General features: G+C 40.3%; 1 protein-coding gene and 1 pseudogene across 3 annotated transcripts; both read left to right on the top strand.

Moving 5' to 3' along the window:
* Positions 1 to 1,285: 1,285 nt before the first annotated feature.
* Positions 1,286 to 11,679, top strand: LOC311144378 (leukocyte surface antigen CD53-like; annotated as a pseudogene). Its single transcript has 9 exons — positions 1,286 to 1,293; positions 1,603 to 1,693; positions 1,984 to 2,172; positions 2,284 to 2,358; positions 2,476 to 2,506; positions 6,148 to 6,222; positions 6,382 to 6,485; positions 7,057 to 7,140; positions 11,674 to 11,679. The product of its transcript is annotated as a leukocyte surface antigen CD53-like (transcript).
* LOC311144627 (leukocyte surface antigen CD53-like) lies at positions 8,143 to 14,503 on the top strand. 2 transcript variants are annotated; one of them, XM_084180674.1, is made up of 8 exons: positions 8,143 to 8,256; positions 11,674 to 11,757; positions 11,977 to 12,165; positions 12,510 to 12,584; positions 12,975 to 13,088; positions 13,331 to 13,420; positions 13,688 to 13,771; positions 14,116 to 14,503. In XM_084180674.1, the coding sequence occupies exons 2-8, from the start codon at positions 11,695 to 11,697 to the stop codon at positions 14,182 to 14,184; spliced, it is 684 nt and encodes a 227-aa protein (XP_084036800.1). In that variant the 5' UTR covers positions 8,143 to 8,256; positions 11,674 to 11,694; the 3' UTR covers positions 14,185 to 14,503. The 2 variants fall into 2 exon arrangements, with proteins under 2 accessions (XP_084036800.1, XP_084036799.1); XM_084180673.1 differs by lacking the exon at positions 8,143 to 8,256 and adding an exon at positions 11,328 to 11,483.
* Positions 14,504 to 15,592: the final 1,089 nt, after the last annotated feature.

The following is a 15,592-nucleotide window of genomic DNA, read 5'->3' on the forward strand; positions in this document are numbered from 1 at the left end:
AAAGTCGTATGTGAGCGCTGTGTTTCTGTTAGTTCATAATGAACCTTCAGCGCTGTGTTTCTGTTAGTTCATAATGAAGCCTGAATGGATGGGGCCCGATGTGCTGCTGTTTTTTTAACCAAAATGTTAACTTAAATGTTGATGTCGATAGTTAATTATGTTTGGGGCTGTATGGTATGACTGTAATTTATTGTCATAAGTAATCTTGAAGCGACCCAATCAAATTTGACTATTTAAATAATTATTTTGGTGTAATGAAAAGGTGAATTCGGTGGAATTAAACTGTGAGAGTTTAGAAATCTACCACTAAAATATTATCTTGTTTGTGTACATGAAGAGAATGTGCACTGTAATGCTCCTGTCAAATATTTTTGAATAAACGTTTCTATCTAAAACATTTATAATCTTGCTCATTTGGTAACATATTTTGCCATGTCTTTTTACCTCTCTTAAGCCTTGTTCACACTGCAGGCCTTAATGCTCAAATCAGTTTTATTTTTCAAATCTGTTTTGGAATACTGACTGTCCAAACAGCAAGTTACCATTGACCAAATCGAATTTGTGTGTGTTCGGACAGAAGTCATTTGCTGACATGGCTACAATAGTTGTCATAGTAACGACGGGTGTGTGCGCAGTGGTGTAGGCTGATTGGTGGTGGTACATGTGCTTCCTGACACTCAGAAGTTATCTAGCAAGCTAAGGTAACAACAATGCCTGCAATGGACGTTTCACAGTTGCTTTGAATGTTCAAAATCATAGTGTAAGAACACTTTTAAAGCCTCAAAGGATAAGATGATACAACTTTCAAAACGTGTCCTTTTTGTCTTGCCGCAGCAGTCAACTAGCTAGCTTGGTAGCTGTTTAGCTTTCTAGCACATTCACTAATTTGTTTGTAAACAATTAACAAGCTAGTTAGCTGCCACATGGCCTTGTCGAAACTGTCAACAGAGTAGCTAGCAAGCAACAAGAGACGGCAAATTACAGTCTAAAAACCACTTGAGGGCAAATCAATCAGATTTGAATATTCAGACAAAAGTTGCATGGCCAGGAATCAGATTTGTATCTGACTTCAAACCACCTACGAAGGTAGTTTGAAATGTGGCTTGAAATATCCTATTCCATTTTCCATTATAGATTGTTGCTAAGATGTTTAAAAGTTATATCATTTAAAATCAGCACAACCATTTAAATTTGACTTAAATAAAACATCTGATTATATAAAGTGTATCTAGACTTTAAAAGAAAACTGCAACAGACTCTGACAATTAGTGCCATATTGGCAGTCATGGCTCTGTAATGGTAAATCTTCTAATAAATTGGATTCAGTTTACATTCTGTATGAAATAGAAAGTATGCTTGGGACAATACTTTGCATAAAAGTAGGGCTAAAACATGTTTGGATGGGTCATGCACAATGCTGGGTTGTCATACCTAACAGTGCTGTCTTGTCAACACTTCAACCATTAGACCAAAGGAGTAGTCATGGTTACTTGAATCAGCTGCTTTCCTACTCTAAAGCTGGATTAGACATTAAGTATCCTGTTATCAATCAAATGAAAGTTAAGCATTAACAGTGATATTGAATTGTGTGTTTTTCTTCAGGTTCATGGGATATAACCATAAAGGAAATTGGAATCGTTCCTGTGTGAACTGCTTGAAAGGTGTTGTCACCTTCCTCAACTTCATCTGCTGGGTAGGTTATTTTGATTCACCACTTCTTACAGTCTGATTATTATGAAGTCTTTATCATCTCTAAAACGTCAAATCACTGGTGACATCATAAACCTGTCATATCAAATGCATCCTGTAGAGGGGATAAAAGCATAAATACCACTTTCTATTCAGATACTTTCTTAATTCTAAGTCATCAAAATTTCAAATTCAAAATTTTCTCAAACGTCTACATTTTAATATCAACAGTTTGAGAGATCTACAAGATCATGTATTCCCCTTTTTGACTCTGATGTAAGCCTTATGTTCCAGTTGTGTCGTGCCTTCATGGTGGGTTTTGGAGAGTTCCAGATGATGCACTCTAGATTTGTCTCCCTCATCACATTCTTATGCCCCATCAACCCTGCCAACACCCTGGTAGTCATGGAAACCATCGTGACCTGTGTGTGTTACCTGGGAATCATGGGGCCCCTGAAGGAAAACCGTTGGATGCTCATCACTGTGAGTCTGCACAGATATACCATGCACAAAATGTATGTGTTCCAAATGGCACTCTATAGACCCTGGTCAAAAGTAGTGCACTATAAAGGTGCCGATGGTCTGTGAGGGACATTTTTCCTCCTACTGTTTAGCTTGATGCTGGTGGAGCTGGCCATGGCATGTATGCTTATGGTGTTTGAGAGGGAGGTAAGAGACATCTAAAGGCTTCTCTGCTGTTCTTATGACCTAATTTGATAATGTAAAATGTGAGGTGTAATGGTGCTAGTAGAAGTCATATAAACTTGTGACCTGTTTGCCATACAGATTGACACTTTCTTTGAGAAAGACCTGATGTGTAACCTGGAGACACAAGAAATTGAAGCAAATTTTATTTGTCACATGTGCCGAATACAACAGGTGTAGACCTTACCGTGAAATGCTTACTTACAAGCCCTTAACCAACAATGCCATTTAAAGAAAAATAAGAGTTAAGAAAATATTTACGAAATAAAAAAGAATAACACAATAAAATAACAATAACGAGGCTATACAGTGAGGGAAAAAAGTATTTGATCCCCTGCTGATTTTGTACATTTGCCCACTGACAAAGAAATGATCAGTCTATAATTTTAATGGTAGGTTTATTTCAACAGTGAGAGACAGAATAACAATCAAAAAATCCAGAAAAACGCATGTCAAAAATGTTATACATTTATTTGCATTTTAATGAGGGAAATAAGTATTTGACCCCCTCTCAATCAGAAAGATTTCTGGCTCCCAGGTGTCTTTTATACAGGTAACGAGCTGAGATTAGGAGCACACTCTTAAAGGGAGTGCTCCTAATCTCAGTTTGTTACCTGTATAAAAGACACCTGTCCACAGAAGCAATCAATCAATCAGATTCCAAACTCTCCACCATGGCCAAGACCAAAGAGCTCTCCAAGGATGTCAGGGACAAGATTGTAGACCTACACAAGGCTGAAATGTGCTACAAGACCATCGCCAAGCAGCTTGGTGAGAAGGTGACAACAGTTGGTGCGATTATTCGCAAATGGAAGAAACACAAAACACCTGTCAATCTCCCTTGGCCTGGGGCTCCATGCAAGATCTCAACTCGTGGAGTTGCAATGATCATGAGAACGGTGAGGAATCAGCCCAGAACTACACGGGAGGATCTTGTCAATGATCTCAAGGTAGCTGGGACCATAGTCACCAAGAAAACAATTGGTAACACACTACGCCGTGAAGGGCTGAAATCCTGCAGCGCCCGCAAGGTCCCCCTGCTCAAGAAAGCACATATAAAGGCCCGTCTGAAGTTTGCCAATGAACATCTGAATGATTCAGAGGAGAACTGGGTGAAAGTGTTGTGGTCAGATGAGACCAAAATCGAGCTCTTTGGCATCAACTCATCTCGCCGTGTTTGGAGGAGGAGGAATGCTGCCTATGACCCCAAGAACACCATCCCCACCGTCAAACATGGAGGTGGAAACATTATGCTTTGGGGGTGTTTTTCTGCTAAGGGGACAGGACAACTTCACCGCATCAAAAGGACGATGGACGGGGCCATGTACCGTCAAATCTTGGGTGAGAACCTCCTTCCCTCAGCCAGGGCATTGAAAATGGGTCGTGGATGGGTATTCCAGCATGACAATGACCCAAAACACACGGCCAAGGCAACAAAGGAGTGGCTCAAGAAGAAGCACATTAAGGTCCTGGAGTGGCCTAGCCAGTCTCCAGACCTTAATCCCATAGAAAATCTGTGGAGGGAGCTGAAGGTTCGAGTTGCCAAACGTCAGCCTTGAAACCTTAATTACTTGGAGAAGATCTGCAAAGAGGAGTGGGACAAAATCCTTCCTGAAATGTGTGCAAACCTGGTGTCCAACTACAAGAAACGTCTGACCTCTGTGATTGCCAACAAGGGTTTTGCCACCATGTACTAAGTCATGTTTTGCAGAGGGGTCAAATACTTATTTCCCTCAAATCAATTTATAACATTTTTGACATGCATTTTTCTGGATTTTTGTGTTGTTATTCTGTTTCTCACTGTTCAAATAAACCTACCATTAAAATTATAGACTGATCATGTCTTTGTCAGTGGGCAAACGTACAAAATCAGCAGGGGATCAAATACTTTTTTCCCTCACTGTACAGGGGGTACTGGTACCGAGTCAAGGTGCTGGGGTACAGGCTAGTCGAGGTAATATGTACAGTACCAGTCAAAAGTTTGGACACACCTACTCATTCAAGGGTTTTTCTTTATTTGTACTATTTTCTACATTGTAGAATAATAGTGAAGACATCAAAACTATGAAATAACACATGGAATCATGTAGTAACCAAAAAATTGTTAAACAAATCAAAATATATTTTAGATTTTAGATTCTTCAAAATAGCCACCCCTTTGCCTTGATGACAGCTTTGCACACTCTTGGCATTCTCTCAACCAGCTTCACCTGGAATGCTTTTCAATAGTCATGAAGGAGTTCCCACATATTCTGAGAACTTGTTGGCTGCTTTTCCTTCACTCTGCTGTCCAACTCATCCCAAACCATCTCAATTGGGTTGAGGTCGGGTGATTGTGGAGGCCAGGTCATCTGATGCAGCACTCCATCACTCTCCTTCTTGGTCAAATAGCCCTTATACAGCCTGGAGGTGTGTTGAGTCATTGTCCTGTTGAAAAACAAATTATATTCCCACTATGCGCAAACAAGATGAGATGGCGTATCGCTGCAGAATGCTGTGGTAGCCATACTGGTTAAGTGTGCCTTGAATTCTAAGTAAATCACAGACAGTGTCACCAGCAAAGCACCATTACACCTCCTCCTCCATGCTTCACGGTGGGAACCACACATGCGGAGATCATCCGTTCACCTACTCTGCGTCTCACAAAGACACGGATGTTGGAACCAAAAATCCCCAATTTGGACTCATCAGACCAAAGGACAGATTTCCACCTGTCTAATGTCCATTGCTCGTGTTTCTTGGCTGAAGCAAGTCTCTAATTCTTATTGGTGTCCTTTAGTAGTGGTTTCTTTGCAGCAATTCGACCATGGCCTGATTCATGCAGTCTCCTCTGAACAGTTGATGTTGAGATGTGTCTGTTACTTGATCTCTGTGAAGCATTTATTTGGACTGCAATTTCTGAGGCTGGTAACTCTAATGAATTTATCCTCTGCAGAAGAGGTATCTCTGGGTCTTCCTTTCCTGTGGCGTTCCTCGAGAGCCAGTTTCATCATAACGCTTGATGGTTTTTACGACTGCACTTGAAGAAACTTTCAAAGTTCTTGAAATGTTCCGGATTGACTGACCTTCATGTCTTAAATTAATGATGGACTGTCGTTTCTCTTTGCTTATTTGAGCTGTTCTTGCCATAATATGGACTTGGTCTTTTACCAAATAGGGCTATCTTCTGTATACCACCCCTACCTTGTCACAACGCAACTGATTGGCTCCAGGTGACTACCTCATGAAGCTGGTTGAGAGAATGCCAAGAGTGTGCAAAGCTGACATCAAGGCAAAGGGTGTCTACTTTGAAGAATCTCAAATATAAAATCTATTTAGATTTGTTTAACACTTTTTTGGTTACTACATGATTCCATATGTGTTATTTCATAGTTTTGATGTCTTCACTATTATTCTACAATGTAGAAAATAGTCAAAATAAAGAAAAACCCTGGAAGGAGTAGGTGTGTCCAAACCTTTGACTGGTACTGTACATGTAGGTATGGGTAAGGTGACTATGTATAGATATTAAACAGCGAGTAGCAGCAGCGTGAAAAAAGGGGGTGGTTTAATGCAAAATAGTCTGGGTAGCCATTTGATTAACTGTTCAACAGTCTTATGGCTTGGGGGTAGAAGCTGTTAAGGAACCTTTTGGACCTAGACTTGGCGTTCCGGTATTGCTTGCCGTGCGGTAGCAGAGAGAACAGTCTATGACTAGGGTGGCTGGAGTCTTTGACAATTTTTAGGGCCTTCCTCTGACACCACCTGGTATAGAGGTCCTGGATGTTTCTACATCAAAGGGGAAGCTAACCATTAAAGAGGACTTTGATTGTGTCCAGCGTATTTTGAGTAATTCAGTAGGTGTAATGGTACATTCATACATATCGCTCTGTTGAAATAACACAGGCTGTACCTAGACCTCAATAACATTCCAGTACATTTCTCCATTCTGCTTCACCAGTGTTGTTATAGGATGGTAACCCAGTGGCTGTGCTGTGTTCAGTTTAGGTGCTGTGGGGGTCCATGGTGTGGCAGACTGGGAGGGCAATGTGCCCCTGTCCTGCTGTACCAGAGACTCCTGTAACATTATCCTCCAACCTAACTGGCAGGAGGTGGGCTTGTACTTTTTCTCTGCTTGTGTCCCAAATGGTACCCTATTAATTATTTAGTGCACTACTTTTGACCAGAGCCCTATTGGCCCTGGGCAAAAGTAGTTTACTATAGGGAATATGGTGCCATTTGGGATGCGACCTCTGTCTTAAAGATGCACTATGCAGAAATTGCTCCAGCATTTCCTGTTTGCTTGCTAAAATTCCAATACAGTAGTTTGCCTAATTTCAGTTTATGTGACAAAACAAGCAGTCATTGTATATAGAATCATTGTACCATCTAAACCGCTGTGAAATATATTTTCCATAACCAAAGATATTGTATATTCAGCTGTTTGAAGCTGGTGTACAAAATCTAAAGTAAAAGATGTAAAAACGAAACTTCAGAACGGGAGGCATAGAAATAGCACACATAGAACAGATCTACCGCCTCTTAGACTTGCTTTCAACAGGAACGAAAGAACTATAACACACAATTCTATGTGAATTTGGTGGGGTTGCCCAAAATGTTACATACTGTAGTTTAAAATATTTATAGCTTCATTTTGAACAATATAACCTCTGTCTCTTTCAGGGCTGTCATATGAAGCTCAGGAACTGGTTTGCGAGGAACTTTCTCAGCACTAGAGCAGGTGTCGTCTCCCTGTGTATTCTACATGTACAGTACACTTTCTACGCTTTTACTCATTTGGTTCAATCTGTGTGTCCCAAATGGCACCATATTCCTTATATAGTGCACTACTTTTGACTAGAGCCCAATGGACCCTGGTCAAAAGTAGTGCACTATATATAGAGAATAGGGTGCCAATGTGATTCTCACCATCGTCTTCATTCTACTGAACCTGTTTCCTCTTCCTTAGTTTATAAGACTGTCTGTGGTCTTAGTTAAAACGTGCTGACTATGCATCCAAAACGTTTCTGTTCTTGTTTGCAGTTGATTTGCCTGTGTTTCACAGTCCCCAGCTTCTGACACTTCAGTCGTAATGGATATGGTTACAAGTAAAAGAAGAACCCATGACTTTCAACTGGCTTATTACGCAAAACAGGATCTCATTCACTTGAGACAAAATGTCAGAAGGATATGATTTTCTATCACAGGTGTTTAGTGTTTGTTTGTTTGTAAATAGAACACAAAGCAATAGGGTACCTTTTTTGAGAGAAGTGATGTTATCAGTACTTAGCATAATGACCAAGCATCTAACAAGAACAGTTGCCATTGAGACTGAGTAATGTGTATGTTATAGGGATTGCTTAAAACGTACAGAAAAAAATGTAGGTAAACAATAAACTTGATGCTTGACTGCTCCTACCTGTGTATTAAACATTTGATTACCTCTTAAGATGTGCATAGCACATTTTCACTCTTACAGAGTAGGCCACATGATTGAAACAACAAGGAGTCAGCTTATACTTCATTCAATATTTCGGATCATTGGTTATTTATGGTTGAAAACATAGGGGACAAATTCCCCTCCACTGGTAGAAAAGGGCTACCACATCTTTTCTACATTGAGGTGATGAGTCACAGAATTAGTCCTTTTGTGTTTCCTTTTGCTATTTTAAAATGCACGGCACAAGTTCTCAGTATATATTTGTCCTAGTGTGCCCTAGAATAAGGAAGTAGAATGAACTGACAAACCCCTTGCCTTCAAAGTCTACTGAGGATGGAAAGTACCAGCACGGTAAAGTCAAAGGTGCAGTACATCCTCTAAACAACGGATTGTAGAGGGTCTTGGATTTAATTTACACTTGTATCACTATTTCAGCTGACAAGGTAAGCACAAGGTTGACATTTTTGTAATTCACTAAGGCTTAATCGATACCATTCTCACAGGAATTTAATGGTGTCTCAATGTCATCATCGTTAATTAAAAGTTATATTTTATTTGTTATAAAACAGAGAGGACATTTGATTGTATTTTGATTGTTATGAGTGACTTACTACATGTGTCTATTGCTCTAATAGACATAGCTAACCAAGGGATAAGAGAAGTTGGTCATGTGTTTATAAAGAGAGAGTAACTATATCTTATTAAACCTTGTCTTAGAACAATCTAAAATGTAATGTTGGCAGTGTTATTGAAAACATCTATTTGAAGACATTTTATAAATGTGGGATAACAAGAAAGGTAGGGCAGTTTGTGGTTTCTTAGGCTCCTAGATGTTGTTTGGCAGTAATTGAAATTGACTTGAATATCAAGGAGGAAATGAAGTAAATGTCAATATGTTTATTAATTACAGATATCATGGTGTCAGAGGAGTTACATTTCAATATGTTTATTAATTACAGACACAGAATGGTTTCAGAGGATAAGGGTGATATTGGGTTGGACACATACAGTACCAGTGAAAAGTTTGGAAACACCTACTCATTCAAGGGTCTTTCTTTATTTGGACTATTTTTTACATTGTAGAATAATAGTGAAGACATCAAAACTATGAAATAACACATATGGAGGAATCATGTAGTAACCAAAAAAGTGTTAAACAAATCAAAATGTATTTTATATTTGAGATTCTTCAAATAGCCACCATTTGCCTTGATGACAGCTTTGCACACACTTGGCATTCTCTCAACCAGCTTCACCTGGAATGCTTTTCCAATAGTCTTGAAGGAGTTCCCACATATGCTGAGCACTTGTTGGCTGCTTTTCCTTCACTCTGCTGTCCGACTCATCCCAAACCATCTCAATTGGGTTGAAGTCGGGGGATTGTGGAGGCCAGGTCATCTGATGCAGCACTCCATCACTCTCCTTCTTGGTCAAATAGCCCTTACACAGCCTGGAGGTGTGTTGGGTCATTGTCCTGTTGAAAAACAAATGATAGTCCCACTAAGCCCAAACCAGATGTGATGGCGCATCGCTGCAGAATGCTGTGGTAGCCATGCTGGTTCAGTGTGCCTTGCATTCTAAATAAATCACAGACAGTGTCACCAGCAAAGCACCCCCACACCATAACACCTCCTCCTCCATGCTTTTCGGTGTGGAGATCATCCGTTCACCCACACCGCGTCTCACAAAGACACAGCGGTTTTAACCAAAAATCTCCAATTTGGACTCCAGACCAAAGGACAAATTTCCACCCGTCTAATGTCCATTGCTCGTGTTTCTTGGCCCAAGCAGGTCTCTTCTTCTTATTGGTGTCCTTTAGTAGTGGTTTCTTTGCAGCAATTCGACCATGAAGCCTGATTCACACAGTCCCCTCTGAACAGTTGATGCTGAGATGTGTCTGTTACTTGAACTCTGTGAAGCATTTATTTGGGCTGCAATTTCTGAGGCTGGTAACACTAATGAACTTATCCTCTACAGCAGAGGTAACTCTGGGTCTTCCATTCCTGTGGCGGTTCTCATGAGAGCCAGTTTCATCATAGCGCTTGATGGTTTTTGCGACTGCACTTGAAGAAACGTTCAACGTTCTTGACATTTCCCGGACTGACTGACCTTCATGTCTTAAAGTAATGATGGACTGTCGTTTCTCTTTGCTTATTTGAGCTGTTTTTGCCATAATATGGACTTGTTCTTTTACCAAATAGGGCTATCTTCTGTATACCCCCCTACCTTGTCACAACACAACTGATTGGCTCAAACACATTAAGATGGAAATAAATTCCACAAATTAACTTTTAAGAAGGTACACCTGTTAATTGAAATGCATTCCTGGAGGTGACTACCTCATGAAGCTGGTTGAGAGAATGCCAAGAGTGTGCAAAGCTGTCATCAAGGCAAAGGGTGGCTATTTGAAGAATCTCAAATATAAAAGATAGTTTGATTTGTTTAACACTTTTTTGGTTACTACATTATTCCATATGTGTTATTTCATAGTTTTGATGTCTTCATTAATATTCTACAATGTAGAAAATAGTAAAAATAAAGAAAAACCCTTGAATGAGTAGGTGTGTCCAAGCTTTTGACTGGTAGTGTATTGCTGAACAAAAATATCAACGCAACATGTAAAGTGTTGGTCCCATGTTTCATGAGATGAAATAAAAGATCCCAGAAATTTTCCATATGCACAAAAAGCTTATTTCTCTCAAATGTTGTGCACAAATTTGCTTATATTCCTGTTAGTGAGCACTTCTCCTTTGCCAAGATAATCCATCCACCTGAAAGGTGTGGCATATCAAGAAGCTGATTAAACAGCATGATCATTACACAGGTGTACCTTGTGCTGGGGACAATAAAAGGCCACTTTAAAATGTGCCGTTTTTTCACACAACACAATGCAACAGATGTCTTAAGTTTTGAGGGCATGTGCAACTGGCATGCTGACTGCAGGAATGTCCACCAGAGCTGTTGCCAGAGGATTGAATGTTAATTTCTCTACCATAAGCCACCTCCAACGTCATTTTAGAGAATTTGGCAGTATGTCCAACTGGCCTCACAACCGCAGACCACGTGTAACTATGCCAGCCCAGGACCTCCTGCGGGATCATCTGAGACCAGCTACCCAGACAACTGATGAAACTGAGGAGTATTTCTGTCTGTAATAAAGCCCTTTTGTGGGGAAAAACTTATTCTGATTGGCTGGGCCTGGCTCCCCAGTGGGTGGGCCTATGCCCTCCCAGGCCCACCCATGACTGTGCCCCTTCCAAGTCAAGTGAAATCCATAGATTAGGGCCTAATGAATTTATTTCAATTGACTGATTTCCTTATATGAACTGTAACTCATTAAAACGTTGAAATTGTTGCACGTTGTGTTTATATTTTTGTTCAGTATATTAACCTGGAGGAGGTGTACAATTCCACCCACATTCATCCCGCAGTAGAACGAAATACTGTTATGATGTTGGTATACTTCCACAGATATTTCCTCAAAGACTAAGGCAATATCAAAACTGTATTGGTCTAAACATCAGGTTAAAAACTATGATGAAAACCAGCCTGGTCCTCTGGGTAAATTTAAAGGAAGTATTATACACAGGAAACCAGATTCAGCAGGCTCATTTCCTCATACTGTGACTGTGTGACGCTTGATGGCCTCCCTACTCAGTCTCAGACAACGGTACCATGCTCCTTCTCATTTCTTTAGAATAACGAAATACAAATCTGACTCAGAGGTGTTCTCACTGTTTTCAAACAATCTTTGCTGTGCATTTGGTATTGTATATTGCTGTTTTCACTGTGTTAAAGACACGCTTATCATTGATGTGTTGGCACATTGTGTGTTTATCTGTCTCTTGTTTTTTTTGCAGGTCTGAACGCACTTCTGGGAAATGGCTCAAAATTGCCTCAAGTGTTTGAAATACACCATGTGTGTGGTTAACCTCTTGGTCTTTGTACGTATCCCAAACATCCATCTGTTACCTTCTACTCTTACTTCCCTCAATGAGATAAAAACCCATGTTCAATATTTCAGTGTCCATTTATCACAATGTATGGTGTCCATTTTAGGACAACCTCCTCCTGATAAGATTGTGCTAATATGGACACCATTATGATGTTATATGACTCCATATGTATGTTGAATCAATGCTGTTGTGTTTGGTTGTTGTCAGATGTGTGGAACGGTAGGGTTTGGTTTTGGAGTGTTCCTGATGATGAACTCTAAGGTGTCGTCTCTCATCCCGTCCCTGTCCTCCCTGAACCTTGCCAACATGTTCTTCATCACCGGCATCATCATGACCTGTGTGTCCTTCCTGGGGTTCCTGGGGGCCATGAAAGAGAACCGCTGCCTCCTCATCACTGTAGGGCTCACATGGAACACATATTTTACATTATTTCATATTTTTCAGAGACATTGGTCTCATCCCACTGGGCACAGACGTCAATTCAACGTCTAGTTTTGATTTACATTTGGTTGAGTTGTCTAACGTGAATTCAACGTGAAATCATCCAACAATTTCACCCTGTCATTGGATTTAGGTTAAAAGTCGGGTGAAAAAATGATGACATTCCCTTACGTTGATGACTTGTTGCAAATCCATTCAGTTTTCCACATTGATTCAACGTCATCACATTGAATTTTTGGGTTGAAATTATGTGGAAACAACATTGATTCAACAAACACTTGTACTTTCTTGGTTTTCAGTTTTTCATCCTTCTGTTCATTCTGATGTTGGTGGAGTTGACTACAGCCGTTCTACTGCTGTTATATGAGAGCAAGGTAAGATATAGCAGATGGGCCGTGGGATGTCGGGAGGAGGTTTGAGTGGGGTGACAGAAAATGAAGTGAAGAAGAGAACTTTAATACATGACTAATTTACATGAGGAAAATCAGGGACTGAGAGAGGGCCATGGTTGTGAGGCAAGGCTCAGTCCCGTGCGGCTCAGTTGGTAGATCATGGCACTTGTAACGCCAGGGTTGTGGGTTCGATTCCCACGGGGGACCAGTACGAATGAAAATGTATGCACTCACTAATGTAAGTTCCTCTGGATAAGAGCGTCTGCTAAATGACTGAAATATAAATGTCAAAATGTCAAAACATTATAGAAGATAATCGGGTAGCGTTTTATGAGATGTTCAGACTGCCAAGTAATTTGTGTGTGTGCTTAGATTGACAGCTTCCTAAAGAGGGATCTCACAGACAGTCTGGAGAAGTCCCGGGAATCAGCTAAAGGTGGGAATTCAACGATGACCATGGACGACTGGGACATCATACAGACCATGGTAAGTGTGTGTGTGAAATATATGTAAGAAACATCTAAACTGTGTCCCAAATGGTACCCTATTTCCTATATAGTGCCTTACTTTTGACCAGGTCCTATAGGGAGACACAGACTTCAAAATTAAACATGTAGACTCTCTTTAGCCCTCCCAGGCATGTGAACAAAAGTGAGTGGAAATGTGATGTAATTTCATGTGTTGATAACATTGCTTTTGTCATGTTTAATTCTATTACATACATGTAGTTCCAGTGCTGTGGGGTCCAAAACTCAAGTGACTGGAAGGATAAAGTGCCTGCGTCCTGCTGCTCCAAGACCAAATGTGACAATCAGACGGTATACTGGAAAGAGATATGGCACCAGGCTTGGGGTCAATTCAGGAAGTACACTGAAATTCCAATTCCAATTCCCTTCAATGCTTTTCAATGAGGAACATTTTGAATTGGAATTAGAATTTGTTTTACTTTCTGAACTGACTGGAATTGAAATGGAATGGTATCACATAAAAAATATCCTTTCATGTGGGTAACAAGTGAACTGAACTATAAAACTATATAAAAAACATAGCTGTCACTCAGCAATGTTTTCGCTTCTTCATCTCAGGGTTGTTACATTAAACTGAAGGCCTGGTTTGAGAATAACTTCCTAGCAACTGGGGTTGCTGTGATTGTGCTCTGCATCGTTGAGGTATGATCATCTTCCCATACTTGTTAATACAGGGTGTCAGTGACAGGTTTATCAATCAGCATTCACATGACAAACATGACTTATTCCTGACCAGTAGAGTCTGTCAACTCTATGTATCAATCATCTTGCATAGCTTCTAAGAAATATGTATTGTGTCCCAAATGGCACCCTATTTCCTATATAATGCAGTGGGCACTAATTTCGACCAGAAAAGCCTGTGCACTATGTATGGCCATTTGGGAGGCTGTTGCATGAGTTTTTAAACATGTATTAGATGGAAATGAAAACTCCACCAGAACACCATGTAGGCTAACGCATCCATTTTGTTTCTTCTTTGTTGGTAGGTCCTGGGCATGTGTTTTTCCGTGACTCTGTCCTGCCACATAAGCCAGTCTGGACTCAGCTACAAATGATGAAAACAATGTTTAGTTTTTTGTTTGTTTTCTGTAATATAATCCCCTCTCGGCAGACACTTTTAACATTTTAGTCATTTAGCAGACACTCTTATCCAGAGTGACTTACAGGAGGAATCTGCTCAAGGCCACATCGACAGAGTTTTCAACTAGTCAGTTTGGGGGTTCAAACCAGTTAACTTTTTGTCTTAACAGCTAGGCTATCTACCTGCACTTTTGAATGCTATGTAATACTATTGATACTGTGACTGTACTGACACATTTTGTAAACAACCCAAATAATTCAATAAACATTGAGCTGTTCTTTAATTTTAACCCCACAATGAACCTGACTAAAAGTACTTTTCGATCTTTGTAACTACGCAGTGAATGACTGTGTAGTTACTTATGTTTTTCATGACAGCTGCTTCTCAACATCACATGGTTTCCTGTCACTAACTTTCAACCTGCATGGTGAGTGTTCATTTAACAACTTATTTTAGCTCAGCTGATGTAGCTGCTGGTTTCACTTCACTAATATAACAACGAGGGCGATGAAGTCGGAAATCGAGCATTTGTTAAAAGTCCGATCTGTGTGAAAACGCTACCACATTGTTTGGGCTGGGTCGTTTGTGTTTGTAACCAGGAAATGAAGGATGCTTTTTGTTTTGCATCTCCACTCAGGCCCCATTCTATGTAGATTTGCCGTTTTTCACACCACCTTAATATACTGAACAAAAATATGAACACAACATGCAACAATTTCTAAGTTTTTACCGAGTTACAGTTCATATAAGGAAATAAGTCAATTGAAATAAATTCATTAGACCCTAATCTATGGATTTCACATGACTGGGCAGGGGTGTAGCCATGGGTGGGCATAGGCCCACCCACTTGGCAGCCAGGCCCACCCACTGGGGAGCCAGGCCCAGCCAATCAGAATGATTTATTCTGACAACAGCCCTGGTGGACATTCCTGCAGTCAGCATGCCAATTGCACACTCCCTCAAAACTTGAGACATCTGTGGCATTGTGTTGTGTGACAAAACTGCACATTTTAAAGTGGCCTTTTATTATTCCCAGAACAAGGTGCACCTGTGTAATGATCATGCTGTTTAATCAGCTTCTTGATATGCCACACCTGTCAAGTGGATGGATTATCTTGGCAAAGGACAAATGCTCACTAACAGGGACGTAAACAAATGTGTGCACAAAATCTGAGATAAATAAGCTTTCTGTGCGTATGGAAAATTTCTGGGATCTTTTATTTCAGCTCATGACACATGGGACCAACACTTTACATGTTGCGTTTATATTTTTCTCAATCCTGGGGTGGGATATATTTCACTTCAGGTGAGATAGAACCATAAGCAACATCTTGCAGGTACATTTGCAAATAAACTTAAAGGTAGCCTATGCATTAAAGGTC

This window comes from Coregonus lavaretus, assembly GCF_964263955.1.
Source record: "Coregonus lavaretus genome assembly, chromosome: 17".
Classification (NCBI taxonomy): domain Eukaryota; kingdom Metazoa; phylum Chordata; class Actinopteri; order Salmoniformes; family Salmonidae; genus Coregonus; species Coregonus lavaretus.

Excerpts from the sequence above, each read along its gene's own strand:
- LOC311144627 (XM_084180674.1), top strand. The coding sequence starts at position 11,695 with ATGGCTCAAAATTGCCTCAAGTGTTTGAAATACACCATGTGTGTGGTT. Across the intron at positions 12,166-12,509 it reads ACCGCTGCCTCCTCATCACT|TTTTTCATCCTTCTGTTCAT; the intron begins GTAGGGCTCACA and ends CTTGGTTTTCAG. Across the intron at positions 13,089-13,330 it reads GGGACATCATACAGACCATG|TTCCAGTGCTGTGGGGTCCA; the intron begins GTAAGTGTGTGT and ends ACATACATGTAG.